The 19,144-nt window shown below is 36.7% G+C and overlaps 1 protein-coding gene across 1 annotated transcript in view; it reads right to left on the bottom strand.

Annotated features, from left to right (window-relative positions):
* The window catches only part of Nbeal1 (neurobeachin like 1), a 181,677-nt gene that overhangs the window by 98,388 nt on the left and 64,145 nt on the right, over nucleotides 1-19,144 (bottom strand). The window contains exons 12-18 of the mRNA XM_041658971.1: nucleotides 8,436-8,534; nucleotides 7,768-8,348; nucleotides 6,785-6,917; nucleotides 6,102-6,221; nucleotides 4,721-5,024; nucleotides 4,444-4,529; nucleotides 1,814-1,903 (exon numbers count right to left, since the gene is read on the bottom strand). Of these exons, the coding sequence (XP_041514905.1) occupies nucleotides 1,814-1,903; nucleotides 4,444-4,529; nucleotides 4,721-5,024; nucleotides 6,102-6,221; nucleotides 6,785-6,917; nucleotides 7,768-8,348; nucleotides 8,436-8,534 (1,413 nt within the window). The remainder of the gene's footprint in view (nucleotides 1-1,813; nucleotides 1,904-4,443; nucleotides 4,530-4,720; nucleotides 5,025-6,101; nucleotides 6,222-6,784; nucleotides 6,918-7,767; nucleotides 8,349-8,435; nucleotides 8,535-19,144) is intronic.

Here is a 19,144-nt window from a genome sequence, read left to right as displayed (position 1 = left end):
AGTGCCTTTATCAATGTCTTCTCAGTCAGCCCCCATTGTCAGTCACATTCAGAGAGTCTGGTTTGATCACATGCTCCTTCAGTCCTGTTTCTTCTTGGTTTTGTGTGTGTGTGTGTGTGTGTGTGTGTGTGTGTGTATGTGTATGTGTGAGAGAGGGGGGGGGAGGCAGGGGAAGATTAGATTTTACTTAAGCACAAACATTATAACTGGTTTTCTCTTAATAATTCTGTTTCTGCTGGAGAGATGGCTCAGGTTAAGAGCACTGGCTGTTCTTCCAAAGGTCCTGAGTTCAGTTCCCAGCAACCACATGGTAGCTCACAACCACCTGTAATAAGATCTGGTGCCCTCTTCTTGCCTGCAGGCATACATGCAGGAAGAACACTGTATAGATAATAAATAAATAAACCTTAAAAAAAAATACAGTAGTAACTATGGGACTCCAGAACAACCTGCAATAATTCTGTTCCTGTTTTGCTTCTACATTAGACAAAATGTTTGATTAGTTGATTTGTATAGCTACAATACAAAGTATTAAAGAAAGACTGATTTTCAGATGAGCACAGCATACCTGAGAAAATTAAGTTTCTACACATAGCACACAAAACTAGTCTTTTAAAGCCAATATTACACGGATAGTAAAAGTTAAACTATGCATTTTTAAGCTGGCTAAGTTGATGGCATAGTTTACAAATGTAAGTAAGTTTCAATAATCATTCAACTACTGTAACTATTCATCCTTCAGAATATAAATCTGAATAACATTTAATTAATTAATAAGTTACAATTTTTGTTTTATTTTGGAGACAGAGTCTCAATAAATAGCCTTGGTCACTCTAAAATGCCCATATAGAGCAGGCTGAGAACAAACTCACAGAGATCCGTCTCGCTCTGCCTCCTGAGTGCTGGGATTAAAGGCATGCACCACCATGTCCATTGTTACATAAAAATTTAAAAGATAAAACCTGGGACATCTCACTGAGCAGGTTGGATGGCTCAGTGGATAAGAGTTCTTGTTCTACAAGCATGAGAACCTAAGGTCTGAATTCAAATCCTGAACACCCATGTAAAACTCAGAACATGACTGCCTGTAAACTGTAGCACCAGCAGAACAGAGACATGGTGATCCTGAGTGCTCATTGACTAAGGCCAGTCTAAAAGGCAAGATTTCAGTACAATCCATGCAACTAGTGAAGAATAGATTTCTAACAGCATATACATACATGCATGCACCTTCCCTGGCCCCTCCTTCATCACTCAGGGCCTAGGAAGGTGGTTCAGTAGTGAAGCAAATGCTCAAAATACAAAATGGCCTAGATTCAGTTTGTAATATTGAAAAAAAAAAGGTTCAAGTTATGTGCTATGCTTAAGTAAAATTAAAATTAAATTAAATTAAATTGGTGTAGGAAGTTCTTCTGTCTATGTGTTGCTTTCATTGGTTGAATAAAGAAACTGCCTTGGCCTTTTGATAGGGCATAACTTAGATAGGCGGTGTAGACAGAAGAGAATGCTGGGAAGTGGGGCATAGTGGCAGAAGCCATGAAGCTCCTGCCTGAGACTGACATTGGTTAGAACCCTTCCTGGTAAGCCACGACCTCATGGTGCTACACAGATTATTAAAAATGGGTTGAATCAAGGTCTGAAAGTTAGCCAATAAGATGCTAGAGCTAATGGGCCAGGCAATGTTGAAATGAATACAGTTTCTATGTGATTATTTTGGGTGTGTGTTTGTGTGTGGCCAGGACAAACAAGGCGCCCCACTCCCTACTATATTAAATTATATTAGGTTACCTATTATATATTAGTATTAACTTACTTTAATGTCCCAATTCACTACTTTGTTTCCTGTTAATCTTCCATGCAAATAATTAGTAGACAAGTCAAGGCAAATTGAATTTTCGCAAGCCTAAGAACAAAGGAAAAAAACAGCATTTTAGTGCAATTAGAACAAAACGTAACTTTAATTACATAAAGAATGTTTCATCATAATTTTAAAAGTACACAATAAAATCAATAACTTGCCTAGCATTTGCCTTTTACTGTCCCCCCACCCTCCCTGTGTGTGTGTGCTCGCGCATCTTTGTGGGGCATGCAATCGGGTCTGTGTCTGTGGAGGTCAGATGTACTCATCAGATCTTGGATGTCTTTAATCACTCTCTACCTTCTTCTTTGAGACAGTCTCTCTCACTGGATCTAGAGATCACCAATTAGCTACACTACTGGCAAGCAATCTCTTTACTTGTCAAGGACCCTCCACCACCTGGGTTAGAAGCACACATCATAAGGTCCATATGGGTGTTTGGGGGTCCAAACTTGGTCCTTATGTTTAGACGTCAAGTACTTTACCTACTGAGACATCTCAAGTCATTAAAGTCTCAAAAAAAAAAAAAGTCAGAGACTAAATCTAAGTTCTAAAGCACTTATTTATCAAAAGTATGCCACTGCCTTCAGTTCCTGGCACAAAGACAAGACTGAATTTTAAAAAAAGAGATGACTAAACACCTGCTACAAATAAGGACAAGAAGGAGAAACAGTTGACTAGTGAAGAATTTTCAAAGTACCATTTAACAAATTAGCATTTATTAATACTTGAGTTATTTTTTAAAAGTGTTCAAAAAGCTGGTGAAAGAGTAAACCAACTAGAATCTACTCTTCAGTATATTTTTTAAAGCCTGTCATCAGTCTCCACAAAGGTTATAAAGAATACAAGAGCTCCATGAACTCACTACACCATTTTAGAAAAACACAACTTCAATAAACTGATTTGTCTACATATTAATTACATTTCTTGGGGAAAATATGATAATAACTAATTTTTAATAGTATAGATTTTTAAAAAATTTTCTGTCACAAGTTAGACACTGGTGGTGCACACCTTTAGTCCCCGAACTCAGGAGGCAGAAGCAGGCAGATCTCTGAGTTTGAGGTTAGTCTGTTCTACAGAGTGAGTTGCAGGACAGTCAGAACTGCAAAGAGAAATCCTGTCTCAAAAAACAAAAACAAAGCAAACAAACAAAAAAGCAGTCACAAAAAAAATATAATCTTAGTAACACTAAATTAAAAATTATTTTGTAAAAAGATTACAACTATAATAATAAAAACCAGATGCCTGGCCGGACCGTGGTGGCGCACACCTTTAATCCCAGCACAAAGGAGGCAGAGGAAGGTGAATCCCTGTGAGTATGAGGCCAGTCTGGTCTACAAGAGCTAGTTCCAGGACAGCTAGGACTATTACACAGGGAAACCCTGTCTTGAAAAACCAAAAAACAAAACAAAACAAAAAAGACAGATGCCCATTACATGTCAATAATATGTCACTCTAACAAAAAAAACAAAACAAAACAAAAGAATATATTAATCAGTATACTATTTAGATTAGATCCAATGATTTCCTAGTCATCTGTGCTACATACTAGAGACTAAATAGGAGAGTAAAGACTAGAAGTTGTCAGTTAAGAAGGTTATTATGGTTTGGTAAACAAACATACTGTTGGAGTAAGTACATGGATCCTGACTGAACCAAAACTAATTTTTGGTAATAAGTATTTTAGGGAAAATTGAAAACCAATTATATACTCAATAATGTAAGTAACTGTAAAACAATTCAGGGATAAAGTTTTATAGCTATAGCAAGATGCTCTTACAAATGACCTGAGAAAGGTCATCAAATACAACAAAATGTTAACAATTGGCTAATTTAGGATTATTATACTATTATCTTTTTAATAACTTCTAAGGTTTGAAATTTATTAAAATACAAAGTTGACAGAACATAGAATCTTATTTTATTAGGACAGATGTAACAAATAAATAGTATGATCACGTACCAGGTTGCTAAAGTAGAAAAGGATGTTCTATATTATCTCACAATAAAAGTATTTTCTGTGTCAATGTAACACCAAATATGATGGAGGCAAATAATGCTGTTTGTGACACATCTCTGCTTTCTTCCTCCCAATTCTGTCTAATGTCTTTTTTCCTTCAGTCTTAGTTCCAATTACTTTTGGTAACCAGGTCTTTGAAGCAAAATAACTAGACATGGCAGGCATACCAACAGGGTTTTCTATCCTTTAGAAAACATCTCTCCTTCCCTCAACATCACATCTTAAAAACTGAACCAAGGTTTGAGTATGACTGTTTCACCTCTTTCTTCATATAACTAGAGAAATACAAGTTTAAAATGTCTTTTTCACTAAAACCAACTCAGACAAACTCCTGAAACTAGTTTAATTCACACTAGTAGAATGACATAGCACCTGAACTCTAGTTGAGTTTTGCCTCAACTTTTGTTGCTTACCAACTTCCTTTAAAAAAAAAAAATTTTTTTTTTAAACATCATGATGGAAGCCCCTCCTCAATTGCCAACTGAAATGACAAAAGGAATAAAATGATGAATTCAAGTTCACAGCAGTTACAAATATGGACAATCTATGCATTTACTCTGACCTTTGCTGTGTACTGAAGGAGGATGTTACTTGGTAGGCCGGTCATATCATAGTCCTGACACTTCCAAGGGCTTAAGCAATTTGGACCTGAAAATGAGTTACATACACACACACATACATCACTGAATATACGTGGTATCCTTAGTTCTATGTTACCAGAATAAAATTTAAAATCAAGATGTTTCTAACAACTCAAATAACATAGATCTTAGGATGCATTCTGACAAAAGGGGGCTGGGGGAGAGACAATGCTAAGTACTGTGGCTGTATATGCTTACCTGCTAAATATAAGGCCTTAACCTGTGAAGGCTGGAGTGCTTCATGGAATACAATAACAGAACCTAGCTGCCCTTCCAAGGATGTGGGGCAACCCCATTCACTATCTTGAGTTCCAGCTGAAATTAATTTCGTAATTAATTTTGATTTTTCAATTGTTCCACCCCAGGAGGCTGATGACAATATTCCACCAAATGATGTCCGGTGAGGGGTTATGGGAGTAGAATATGGTGGATCTGGGATTTGAGATGGTGGAGGAGTAGTGGTTCTTTGCCCAGCTGAACCAATACAACAGGAAGTAAATGGCTAAAAATTAAACAAAAAATGACAAAAATTATTTAAAATCATACAACTTGAAATAAATCTCTCTCTTCACATTTAAACAGTGTAAAGCTGGTGACACATACTTAAGTCCTGGCACTGGTGAAGGCCAAGGCAAAGGGATCATGAGCTGATAATAAGACCCTATCTCAAAAACCACAAAACTAAACAATGAACTGAAATACCATGGAGCTGAACATATAGCTCCATGGTAAAATACTTGTCTAGCATGTATGAAGCTTGGGTTTGATACCACCAATGGAAAGATAAATAACTAAATTTAAAAATTAATTAAAAATAAGAGAAAATCATTTATATAAAAGTAAGCAAATAAGCACTTTGAAAATAGAAATAAAAGTCAATTTTTCAACTGAAACACAACATAAATAGGGAAGTATATACCTAAGATATCAACATGAAATTTATTTTTAACTGAGACAAAGTTGAGTAAAACAGACATTACTTTTATGAATCAATAAACTTTCTGATGAGTATTATTATTATTTTTTTGTTTTTATTTTTTCGAGACAGGTTTTCTTTTTTGGTAGCTTTGGAGCATGTCCTGGAACTAGCTCTTGTAGACCAGGCTGGCATTGAACTCACAAAGATCCACCTGCTTCTGCCTCCTGAGTGTTGGGATTCACTACTGTCTGGCAATGGGTATTATTTTTAAAAGTTAAAAGAGCTTTACTATTATCTAAAATAGAGATAATTACTTTTCCCCTACAAAATTTATTGGGTATTATTTAACAGTATAATGTTAATTAAAAGCTACCTTCAATAGTCATGATGAGAAATAAGAAACTTACTAGGAAAATCATACTGACAAATAGTCTACTTTATCCAAAGACTTTCTTAAATTAGCCAATCTCAAAAAGCTTTCCTAACCTGGGTGGAGAATAAAGCTTGAAGCTACTTTATCACTAGTTCAAATTTAACAAAGATATTTAACGGAGATAGAAAGGTATATCATAGCATTTTAGGAAAATATTTAGAATATTCTCAGGATTTTGCAATCAATTAGGGCCATAAAAAAAAAACAGAGAAGCTACATATACTGACCTCATTCATGGCAGGAAATCTGAGAGGAGCAGAAACCTTTTGTTGTCCATTGTCATAGATATAGACGATGCTCTGACCAAAGGGCCTTTTCCCAGGCATGTGAACAATGGTTATGTTGTGCTAATGAAGTAAAGGACACATTAAAATGACGAAAATTATATCATGTCTTTGCAATGACATATGCTTACAGATTATTACTTTATAATTTGTGTGAACAAAATATTAAGGAAAGCTAAAATGCTTACTCAATGATGTTCTCTAAACAAGTAACAATTTTTTATGTACTATAAAACAATTAAGCCTTTATCATTAGACTCACAAAAATTTTCTAAGGTTCTAAATATTCTTAAAATTATTTTCTTCAAAGAGAACCATTTTATATTTTTGAGGCAAGCAACAAAAATACATTGATTTAACATTAATTCATTAGAAATGAATATTGTCAGAAAAAAACCTCCTCCTATAAATGCATCAAACTGTTATATTTTTTCTTTTTTGAGACAGGGTTTCTTTGTAGCTTCGGAGCCTGTCCTGGAACTAGGTCTTGTAGACCAGGCTGGCCTTGGAACTCACAGAGTGTCGCGTGCCTCTGCCTCCTGAGTGCTGGGATTAAAGGCGGGCACTGTTATACATCTTAAAGGAAAGATAGAATGAGAGTTTGATGTGGCGTCCTGAAGTCTTACCCAGAGAGAGTCACAGAAACTGTGGTCAGGAAGCATCACTGTTGCATATTCTCTTTTTGTGCACACTGCCACAACCAACATACCTGAGTGAGTAATAAAAGCTTCAAAACCCATTCCACTTCCTGTAAAAAAACTAACAAAAATATATGTTATCAGAACCTCTGAAATAAAGTAGACAAGTCTCTTCATCATTGAAGTTCACCATTGTGAACATATAATGTGATTACAAATATCTTTATCAACAATGCTGCAATCTTAATTCTATTGCTATACAATAGACTTGATTTCAGTCATTTTTAAATCCATTTTTGGCATAAAAGCTAAAAAATTATAAAAGGTAACACTGAAAGTGGGATTTTATTATCAAGCTAGAGCAGTGGTTTTCAACCTTCCTGATGCCGTGATCCTTTGATATACAGTTCATGTTGTAGTGACCCCAGCTATAAAATTATTTCAATGCTACTTCGTAACTGTAATTTTGCTACTGTTACAAAGCAAATATAATTATCTGTGTTTTCTAATGGTTTTAGGTGACCCTTGTGAAAGGGTCCTTTGACGCCCCCCAAAGGACTCACAACCCACAGGTTGAGAACCTCTGACCTAGAACAAAACCACAAATTTCAAATCTTTTAAAGTATTCCAAATATCCAGAAAGCACACACAAAAGTTTTAATAATCATAAGGCATATTAAAAATTATTAGCTACCTGAGGCCTGAATGTTTTACATGAGAACACAACTCCTTCAGTGGAACAGTTTACTATTTCTTCTCCACTTTTATACTACTTTCATTTTTGTTTCCTAAAGCTACTCAGCATTTAGCCAGGAAAATATACAAAACACAGAATTATTTTGAAAGCAATAAAGCACTTCTAAACTATATACAGGCAGAAGATAAAAAATTTCATATAAACTGTTATAGATTCTTTATCCTAATTAAGAATGTGACAATCTTCATTTATATTCCACAATTTGTACCATTACCTATATAATTGTTTTCTTTTTCCTCCTTTGTTAGCAGTGTCAAGGGGTAATTGATCCTGATCTAAGCAAAACCAAGCAGAGAAGGAAAATGCAGACCCAGGCCATTTCTGAATGGCAGGCACAGAAATTCCTGCCATGCTATGTGACAAATTAAAATACTGCAGTGCACTCTCAAGATTGAGTTTCCGTGCCATTGTCAGAATTGCACGAGTCACAGGAATGGTATACGGGTGAATAAACTCAGATTCATCTACTCTCAGCAATCGTAGTAGTCGACGGATTTCTTCTGAGCTTACAGACAGACTCCCCAATGAACCATGAATTGTTATCAAGTTCTCAGCACAAGTTCGATGTAGGGAAGAATGGGATTCAAGGGTTTCAATGATTCTTATTCCCATGTTTGCATTCACACACATAGTTCGGCTCTGCTTATTAATACAACAAATTTTTTTCAGCCAGTCAGAGATGAATATTTGTAGGTCATGTGATTCTAGCTCCGGAAGCCATTGGATAAGAACCAAGAGAGGATGGACATTACTAATGCCCAAAATACCAACTGAAGTATGATCACCTTCTACAGCCTGAAAAGTGACACAGAAGTAAAAGGTTAGTTACTATTCTTAAAGTTGAAACAAAGGAACTTCACATCATAGTGGTTAAAAACTTACCATATTCATAAGTTCTTTAAGCAGTTCTAGTGATGGCTGACCCAAAGATTTCAATACCTCAAACATGTGCATATAGCCAATTCTTTCTTTAAATACTTCCTAAAGGGGAAGACAACATATCAAAGCACATTTTCAATGATTAAATTTGTTGGAATATTAAATATTAAAAACTATTTGGTTAATAAAATCCAAGAAAAGACTATGAGATCAGGTTTTTTAATTATTATTTTCATTGAGTTCTACATTTTTCCCTGCTCCCCTTCATATCTCTCCACTCCCCTTCAACCCTCTCCCAAGGTCCCCATGCTCCCAATTTACTCAGGAGATCCTGTCTTTTTCTACTTCCCATGTAGATTAGTTCTATATATGTCTCTCTTAGTGTCCTCATTGTTGTCTAGGATCTCTGGGATTGATTTGTGAGCTGGTTTTCTTTACTTTATGTTTAAAAACCACCTCTGAGTGAGTACATGTGATAATTGTCTTTCTGTGTCTGGGTTACCTCACTCAAAATGATGTTTTCTATCTCCATCCATTTTCCTGCAAAATTCAAGATGTTGTTATTTTTTTCTGTAGTACTCCATTGTGTAAGTGTACCACATTTTCCTTATTCATTCTTCAGTTAAGGGGCATTTAGGTTGTTTCCAGGTTCTGGTTATGACAAACACTGCTGCTATGAACATAGTTGAGCACATGTCCTTGTGGCAGATTGAGCATCCTTTGGATAGATACCCCAAAGTGGCATTACTGGGTCTTGAGAAAGGTTGTTTCCTAATTTTCTGAGAAATCGCCACATTGACAATGAGGGCAGTTTTGTTCTCTGATTACTATCTATGTGCATCTATATCCATCCCCTCCCACAACCCTAGGGTCTTTTCTATGTTGCCTAAGCTGCACTTAAAATTGCAATCCTTCTATCTCAGAAACTGGGATAACAGGTATATGCCCTTGAACCTGACTGTATCAATCTTAGAATAGATGCCATATTATTTCTGTAATAATAATAAAGGCAGAAAAGTCCAGCAAAATGAAAAATAGACTAAATTAGAAACAACTGTGTTACAGAACTCTTTTCTGTATATTAACTTACATGACACTTCCTTTAGCTTCATCTTCCTCCCTCTCCCTCTTTCTCCCCCACCCCAAAACAGGGTTTAACTATATATAGCTTTGGCTGGCCTGGAGCTCTATCTTAAGAGAGAGAGAGAGAGAGAGAGAGAGAGAGAGAGAGAGAGAGAGAGAGAGAAAGAGAGAAGAAGGAGGAGGAGGAGGAAGAGGAGGAGGAAGAGGAGGAGGAGGAGGAGGAGGAGGAGGAGGAGGAGGAGGAGGAAGGGAAAAACATCAAGACAGGGCTAGATTAAACAGATTCCTGATTAGTGTGGTGTCCCAGAACTAGGAAGGTACAGACAGAAGGAATGAGTGTTTAAGGCCATCCCAGGCTATAGACTAAGGCCCAATTTAAATAACAAGGACTAGAGATGTAGCTCAGTAGCAGACTGGAGGCTCTGAGATAGATCTATAACAATGCTCAAATTTTAGTGGCCAAAATAAGAGTACAAAGTATTTTCTCTCTGCTCTCTGTGTCTAAATGATCTGGAGCATCAATTTCACATTAGCGTTCCTAAAATCATGAACATTTTTTTAACTCAAAGATTAAAAATAAAATATAAGACTACCAAAAACCTAGAAAATACAAAATCAGTCCATTAAATTAGGCAAAAATAGATACACCAATCATAAAAAGGTTTAAACAAAAACCCAGTTATCTCTATAAGGAATAGATTGCATGCCAAGGGTAAGAATAACGTTGTTTTGATGGGGAATCTCTGTTAGCCAATGATCTTTAAGAGGTTGGAGCAGGTTAGGGTCTGACCTTTTGGGTACCTGGAGAAAACCACTGGCCTGCCCAGGGTTCTTTCTGTGGTTCCCATGCTACACAGCTGAGGCTAGACTTCTTGTTCCTGTTTTGTGAGTTTGCCCCTTATAATAAAGAAGAATATAATTGGTATATCTTGGAGTTAGCCTGGAATTCTTTGACCCGTGTCCCTCAACAACTGGCTTGGGGGCCATTACATCCACTTTTTGGGACCCCGGCAGCTCCAGACAGCCACCATTGTGCGTGGCTCTACAGCAAGCTCTGGCCTCAGTGGCATCCCAGAGCTGCTCTGGGTCTGGCTTCTCGGGCACGTTGCAAAGGCACAGGTGGGGTGTGGGGTTCCCTGGATGGCCTTCCTGTCCTTCCAGTACCCATGCTGCTGCTGCAGCGGGATCTCTGCAGAGTGCAGGGTCTGTGATTTGTACTGATGGAAGGCTCTGGATTTTCTCTTTATCCTGGTCACCAACTCTCAAAATCACTTTGATCACTTTAATAACTGATCCTAATTTAAGCATATCTTTCAGGATCTAATGGGTTAAAACCAATGTGAAAAGTCCTAGGCTAGGATTTTCCGGCCACACAGATACAACTGCGACACCTGCTGGCAGGTAACAGTTATTGCACATACTTCAATTCAATATACCTTATGACAAGTGAGATTTATTTATTTTTTTTTATTTTTTTGACAAGTGAGATTTATAATGTCAACATAACAAATAAATTATCAATGCAACACAACAGCTTTTTAACTTATACCATGTACGGAATTGTACAAGGCTTATGTAATTTCCATCCTACATCCCTATATTTCATACCAGGGATTAGCTGTGTATTTCATATTTTCTCCTTTAAAAATGGTTTGATAACAGAGCCATGAATGAGGCACTGTAAGACTGATAATGACTAGCTAAAAGGAAAAATCGGCACTCTGGAGAAGGATACGACCAATTTCATGGACCAAAGCCAGTCAGTGATGGAGGGTGAAGAGACACTGTCTGAGAGAATTCATACTGTTGAATGTATTAAGCAAAATTTGTTAAACAGTTATGACAGATTGATAGATAGGGTGCCTGTCCAGGAAGGTAATACGTATGCCATAAAAATTATGTCCAAGATCCAGAATAAGCAGGTGTAACCGCTGAGCAAGTGAGCCAGAGCCAGAGACTGCTGGAGTCTCAACGTGAATCTGGGACCTTCAAGGGAGTAGACGTAAGCCAGGACCACTATGGGTCTGAGTGTGAGTCTAGGACCTCCCAGGAACTAGGCCTGAGCCAGGACATCTGCCAGTCTAGGCGTGCATCTGGGACCTCCAAGGGAGTAGGAAGGAACCAGAGAGATCTCTGTAGGGCCAGGCGTGAGTCTGGGACCTCATAGGGAATAGGCCTTATCCAGGACCTCTGTAGGCCTGGGCATTGGTCTGGGACTTCAAAGGCAATAGGCAGGAACCTGGAACCTCTGCAGGTTTAAGTGTGAATCTGTGATCTCTGAGGGAGTAAGCCAGAGCCAGGTCCTCTGCAGTTCCAGGCGCACCCGAGCCTGGGAACTCCGAGGCAGTAGATTGGAGCCAGAAACCTTTGCAGGACCAACTCCAGGCAAGGGACATCCACAGGAGGGGATCCAGACCAAGATTTACAGAAACCGGTAAAAGCCAGTAACCTAGTAGGCCTGAGACAACAAACTCCAAGGGAGCAGAGAAAAATACAGGAGCACTGAGCTATCTCCAGGAACACAAAGTAACCAATGGGTAAACTAGAACTGTGGCACTGACTGTACCATGAGGAACAACCATCTGAGCTTTGGATTCTTTGGCACCTAGAAGATTAATCAACAGAATCTCAGACACCCCAACCACACCTATTAGAGAAAAAGATGAGTACGAAAGGTAAGAACACATTCAACATCACAAAGAGCAACACAATACCAGTAAAACCTAAAGACCCTACAACAGCAAGACTTGAACAACCAAATACAGATGAAGCAGAAGAAAATGACCTAAAAAATAACTTCAAGAGAATGTTTAAAACTCTTAAAGAGGAAATGAGAAATTCCCTCAAAGAAATGGAGGAAAAGACAAACAAAATTTGGAAGACACCAGCAAATCCCTCAGGGAAAATCAAGAAAAAGAAATCAAAAATATCAAAGAAACTATTCAAGACTTGAAAACTGAAATAGAGACAATAAAGAAAACACAAGCCGTGGGAATTATAGAAACAGAAATCATGAGAAATGATCAGGAACCACAAAAGCAAGCATGAACAGCGGAATACAAGAGATGGAAAGGAGAAAGAATCTCAAGTACTGAAGATACAATAGAGGAAATAGAATCATCAGTTAAAGAAAACATTAAATTTAACAAAAGCTTAACCCAAAATATCCAGGAAATGTGGGACATTATGAAAAGAAAATTTAAGAATAGGTATAGAAGAAAGAGAAGAAGTTCAACTCAAAAGCACATAAAATATATTTAACAAAATCATAGAAGATAACGTTCCCAACCTAAAGAAAGATATGCCTATGAAGATACAAGAAGCTTACAGAACACAAAATAAATTGGATAAAAAAAAGTCCTCTCGCCAAATAATCAAAACACTAAACATACAAAGTAAAGAAAGAATATTAAGAGCTGCAAGTAACATATAAAGGAAGACCTATCAGAATTACACCTGACTTCTCACTGGAGACAATGAAAGCCATAAGGTTATGGTCAAGTGTTATGTGGACATTAAGAGACCACGGATGCCAGCCCAGACTACTATACCCAGCAAAACTTAAATCACCATAGAAAGGCAAAACAAGATATTTCATGACAAAACTAGATTTCACCAATACCTAGCTACAAACCCAGCCTACACAAAATACTAGAAAAAAAAACTCCCACCCAAGGAAGTTGGCTACACCAACAAAAACACAGACAATTGATGGTCTCATAGCAGCAAATCCCAAAGAGAAAAACATACAAATTAACATTACTAACAATGAAAAGCAAATTAACAGGAGATAGCAATCACTGGTCATTAATATCTAACAAAATAGACTTCAAGCAAAAATCAGTCAAAAGAGACAAAGAGGTAATTTCATATTAGTCAGAGGAAAAATCAATCAAGAAGAAATCTCAATACTGAACATCTATGCCCCAAATACAAGGGGACCTTCATATGTAAAAGCAACACTTCTAAAGCTTAAATAACATATTAAATCCCACACACTTATAGTGGAAGACTTTAACACTCTACTCTCACCACTGGACAGACCAGCCAGACAAAAAATGAACAGAGAAATAAGAGAACAGATGTTGTGACTCAAATGGACTTAACAGACATCTATAGAATAATCTATCCAAACAGAAAAGAATACACCTTCTCAGCATCTCATGGAAGCTTCTCAAAAATTGACCACATACTCGGTAACAAATCAAACCTTAACAAGTAAAAAAAAAAAATGAATAACCCAATGTACCTTATCAGATCACCATATTTTAAAACTAGAAGTCAACAGCAATACGAATTCCAGAAAACCCACAAACACATGGAAATTAAAGAATGCTCACCTGAATCATCAATGGATCAAGGAAGAAATAAAGGGAGAAATTAAAAAGTTCCTAAAATTCAATGAAAATGACCACACAACATACCCAAATTTATGGGACACAATGGAAGCAGTGTTAAGTGTTCATAGCACTAAACACCTACATGAAGAAGTTGGAAAAAAAACACACCAGTGAATTAACATAACAACTGAAAATTTTAGAACGAAAAGAGGCAAACTCACCTAAGAGAACTAGACAGGAAATAATCAAATTGAGAGCTGAAATCAGCAAAATAGAAACAAAGAAAACAATACAAAATATCAGTGGTTCTTCGAGAAAATCAATAAAACAGACAAACCTCTATCCAAACTAACCAAAAGGCAGTGAGAGAATACCCAAATTAACAAAATCAGAAATGAAAAGGACATAACAACAGATATGGAGGAAACACTGAGAATCATCAGATCATATTTCGAAAAACTGTACTCCATAAAACTGGAAAACTTAAAGGAAATAGACAATTTTCTGAATATCACTTACCAAAATTAAATTAAGACTAGATAAGCAAATTAAACAGACCATTAACTGCTGAAGAAATAGAAACAGTCATCAAAAGTCTCCCAACCAAAAAAGGTCCAGGACCAGATAGTTTCAGCTCAGAATTCTACAAGACTTTCAAAGAACTAATACCAATACTCCTCAAATTATTCCACACAATAGAAACAGAAGGAACATTGCCAAACTTTTTATGAGGCTACAATTACCCTGATAACCAAACCATAGAAAGAGACATTACTAAGAAGGAGAATTACAGGCCAATCTCTCTCATGAACATTGATGAAAAATACTAAATAAAATACTAGCAAATGGAATCCAAGAACACATCAGAACCATCATCCACCATGATCAAGTTGGCTTCATCCCAGAGATGCAGGAATGGTTCAACATACAGAAATCTGTCAAACTAATCCACCATATAAAAAAACTGAAAAATAAAAACCACATGATCATCTCGTTAGATGCCGAAAAAGCTTTTGACAAAATACATCATCCCTTCATGATAAAGGTCTTGTAGAGAACAGGAATACAAGGAACATACCTAAACATAATAAAGGCAATAAACAACAAGTCAACAGCCAATATCAATCTAAATGGAGAGAAACTCCCAGTGATTCCACTGAAATCAGGAACAAGAAAAGGTTGTCCACTCTCTCCATAGTCAATATAGTTCTTGAGGTCTTAGCTAGAGCAATAAGACACCAAAAGGAGACCAAGGGGATACAAATCAGAAAAGAAAAAGTCAAACTCTCACTGTTTGCTTATGATATGATAGTTTACATAAGCAATCCAAAAAATTCTACCAAGGAACTTCTACAACTTTCAGTAATGTAGCAGGATACAGGATTAATTCAAAATAACCAGTAGCTCTCCTGTACACAGATGACAAAAGGGCTGGAGAAGAAATTAGAGAAAAAAACACCCTTCACAATAGCCACAAATAGCATAAAATATCTCGGAGTAACTCTAACCAAACAAATGGAAGACTTGTATGACAAGAACTTTAAATTTTTGAAGAAAGAAATTGAAGAAGACACCACAAAGTGGAAAGATCTCCCATGCTCTTGGGTAGGCAGAATTAACACAGTAAAAATGGCAATCTTACCAAAAGCAATCTACAGATTCAATGCAATGCCCATCAAAATCCCAGCAAAATTCTTTACAGACCTCGAAAGAACAGTACTCAACTTCATATGGAAAAGCAAAAAACCCAGGATAGTCAAAACAATCCTGTAAAATAAAAGAACTACTGGAGACATCACAATCCCTGACTTCAAACTCTACTACAGAGCTACAGTACTGCAAACAGCCTGGTATTGGCATAAGAACAGACAGAAGGACCAATAGAACCGAATAGAAGACCCGGATATTAATCCACACTCCTTCAAACACCTTTTTATTTTTGATAAAGAAGCAAAAAGTATCAAATGGAAGAAAAGATAGCATATTTAACAAATGGTGCTGGCATAACTAGATAGCAACATGTAGAAGAATGAAAATAGACTGATATCTATCACCATGCACAAACTCAAGTCCAAATGGATCAAAGACCTCAAGATAAAGCCAGCCACACTGAACCTTACAGAAGAGAAAGTGGAAAGTACACTTGAACGCATTGGCACAGAAGACCACTTCCTAAATATAATCCCAGCAGCACAGACACTGAGAGAAACAATTAATAAATGGAACCTCCTGAAACTGAAAAGCTTCTGTAAAGCAAAGGGTATGGTCAACAAGACAAAATGACAACCTACAGAATGGGAAAAAAATCTTCACTTAACCCCATTTCAGACAGAGGTCTGATCTCTAAAATATACAAAGAACTCAAGAAATTGGTCTTCAAAAGAACACATAATCCAATTTAAAAAAAAATGGATTTCAGACCTAAACAGAGAACTCTCAACAGAGGAATCTATAATGGCTGAAAGACACTTAAGAAAATGTTCAACATTTTTAGTCATCAGATAAATGCAAATCAAAACAATACTGAGATTTCATATATTTTTATTCCCCAGAGAACTTAGACAACAATGAGGACACTAAGAGAAACTTACATAGATCTAATCTACACAGGAAGTAGAAAAAGAGAAGATCTCCTGAGTAAACTGGGAACATGGGGATCTCAGGGGAGGGTTGAAAGGGGGAGGGGAGAAACAGGAAGGGGAGCAAAGAAAAATGTAGAGCTCAATAAAAATCAATTAAAAACTGTAAAAAAACCATTATGTCCAAGGATGAGATGTTATCCTTAATGGACAGACTTCATACCTTGAAATCCTCAAGGAGGACATTAAAACAAAACACTGGACAGGAGATCCAGACTTTACAAAAGGCAGTAGTAAAAAAAAATTTTTAAAAAGATTAAAAAATTTATCAAAATTGTTGAGCAGGGACAAAAGTTACAAAATTTAGCCCCATTAGTACGTACCAAACTCCTGGATGGCTTACCCAGAGTTCTAACTACCTATCCAGTGATCTCCTTGGAAAGACCATCTGGCACCAAGTACCTTAAGGTAGTCAAAAAATATAAATGGAACCCATTTGTATGGGTGATCTAAAAGAAATTAAATAAGCAACCATTTCTTACAGCCCACATTCACCCTTTGTTAGGAAAATGGTCAAAACATGGGCTTCAAGCAATAAGGCTACCCCACAAGCTCGGCTTCAGTTAATCTCAGTGGTCCTAAAATATGGACCGCATCTTCTCTAAAAAAGTTATTTGGCAGTGGCGGGGAAGAGACAGAAATCTTTAATAAATAAATAAATTTAAACGAAAAAAGAAAAAAAGACAAAAATTTTTTTGAATGTTTTCGAGACAGGGTTTCTCCGTAGCTTTTGGTTCCTGTTCTGGAACTAGCTCTTGTAGACCAGGCTGGCCTCAAACTCACAGAGAACCGCCTGCCTCTGCCTCCCGAGCGCAAGACAAAAATTTTTTAACAAAAGGAAAAAGCAAAAGAACTTGAGATCTTGAGAACTTTGATTCCCAAGATCAAATTCTTGGCGAGGGTTCTTACTCTGATCCTAAGGACCAGGCTCTTTACGACAAATACACCTTATCCCTAGGCAGCACAGCAGCCTTAAATTCTTGGGACAGGATTCAGAAACCAAAAAAGAAAAAAAAATATATTAGAATTAAATAGGGTCAGAGAAAACCTTTTAGTGACTTTTTTCAAAGATTAACTAAGGCTGGACAAATAGGAGTAACAGAACCAGAAGGTGGATATATACTTATTAAATCTTTGGCTTTTAAAAATGCCAACTTTGAATGCAAAAAGATCCTTGGGCCTTTAAAGGTCAGATCAGCACCAATGGATGAATGGATCTGCATATAATGAATGTTGAGACATTTGACTATAATAATAAATTGGGTAGGGGGTGTGATTTCCAATGTTATGAGGAAACAGCAAAATGCTAAATGTTTTAATTGTGATAAAACAGAACATCTGAGAAGGGATTTTAGACAAGAAATTCCTAGAAATAATATCTACTATAGAAATGGCAAGAATATGAGGACTCAGCCTTTGGGTGTCTGCAGGAGGTGTGGCAAAGGCTGACACTGAACCAATAAATGTAGGTTGACAAAGGATAGACAAGACAATCCGATACCATTGGCGAACTCCCTTGGGGGCCTCTCACAGGTCCAATGGTCCAATCTTTCCCAGTTACTGTGGAAAACATGTCCCACAAAAAATTTTAAAAACCCAGTGCCCACTGTAAAAAATACTGGTCTGAATGATAAAATAGACGTGGACGATAAATCAAAAACTCTAGTAGGAAATAAAAAACATATATTCTGGCAACTTCTATAAATAATCAAAGACCAAAGCTAAAAATGTAAATGGCATTGTTATTGAGGGCTTGATAGACATGGGTGCGGATGTAAATATTATTACTCCAGAATCTTGGCATCTTAATTGGCCTCATCAAGAGGCAGATATTCAGTTCCTAAGAATTAAAACCCTATCTCAAGTAAAACAATGCATGAAATAGGGTAAATGCATCAGGCCAAAAGAAAAAAAGTGAAGACTGAGACTATATGTAGCTAATACTGCAATGAATTTATGGGGTTGTGACCTGTTACAGCAATGAAATATTGAGGTTAACATTCCTGCAGTCCTAAAAACTTATGTTTCTGGGAAAGATGATAAGGTCATCAGCCATTCAGGCTCAATAACCATACTATACACTCTCAACACCAGCAGTAAGACCCCCTCTAATCCCAACAATGTGACCCTCTTTTAACCAAGGCTGTAAATAGTGTGCAGCTCCTTCATCAATGTAATTTTTTTGGTGTTTTTTTTGTTGTTGTTGTTGTTTTTGTTTTTGTTTTGAGACAATCTCACTGCATAGCCGTGGTTAGCCTGGAACGGGCAATGTATAATAGGCGGGTGCCATCTGAGTGCTGGGACTAAAGATATATACTACCATGTAAAGTCATCAATAGCTTTTAAAATCCTGCAGTATCCATAAGGAGTTTGTCTGTAAATTCATCAGCAAATTATAAGAAGGTGAGCTATTTTTGTAAACTACTTGATAGGTGTTAGGCTTTATACACTTTTGATACAGATATAAATAATTTGCTCTGGTATGGATCTTGATTTATTGATACAAATTTAAGGTCAATTTTGTTATATGTAGATTTCTGCTCTTGATTGAGAATTTGTGATTGTGTAGCTCATTTAAAAAAATGTAATGTATCATTAAGAAATATAGGTTAATAGATAGTCATCTATAATAGTCAAGATTGTAGCCATG

Source organism: Microtus oregoni, unplaced genomic scaffold (genome assembly GCF_018167655.1).
Source record: "Microtus oregoni isolate MIOR12 unplaced genomic scaffold, Mior012 000010F_ref0000083, whole genome shotgun sequence".
Taxonomy (NCBI): domain Eukaryota; kingdom Metazoa; phylum Chordata; class Mammalia; order Rodentia; family Cricetidae; genus Microtus; species Microtus oregoni.
The sequence above is the reverse complement of the archived record's forward strand: the minus strand, read 5'-3'. Positions and strand labels throughout refer to the sequence as shown.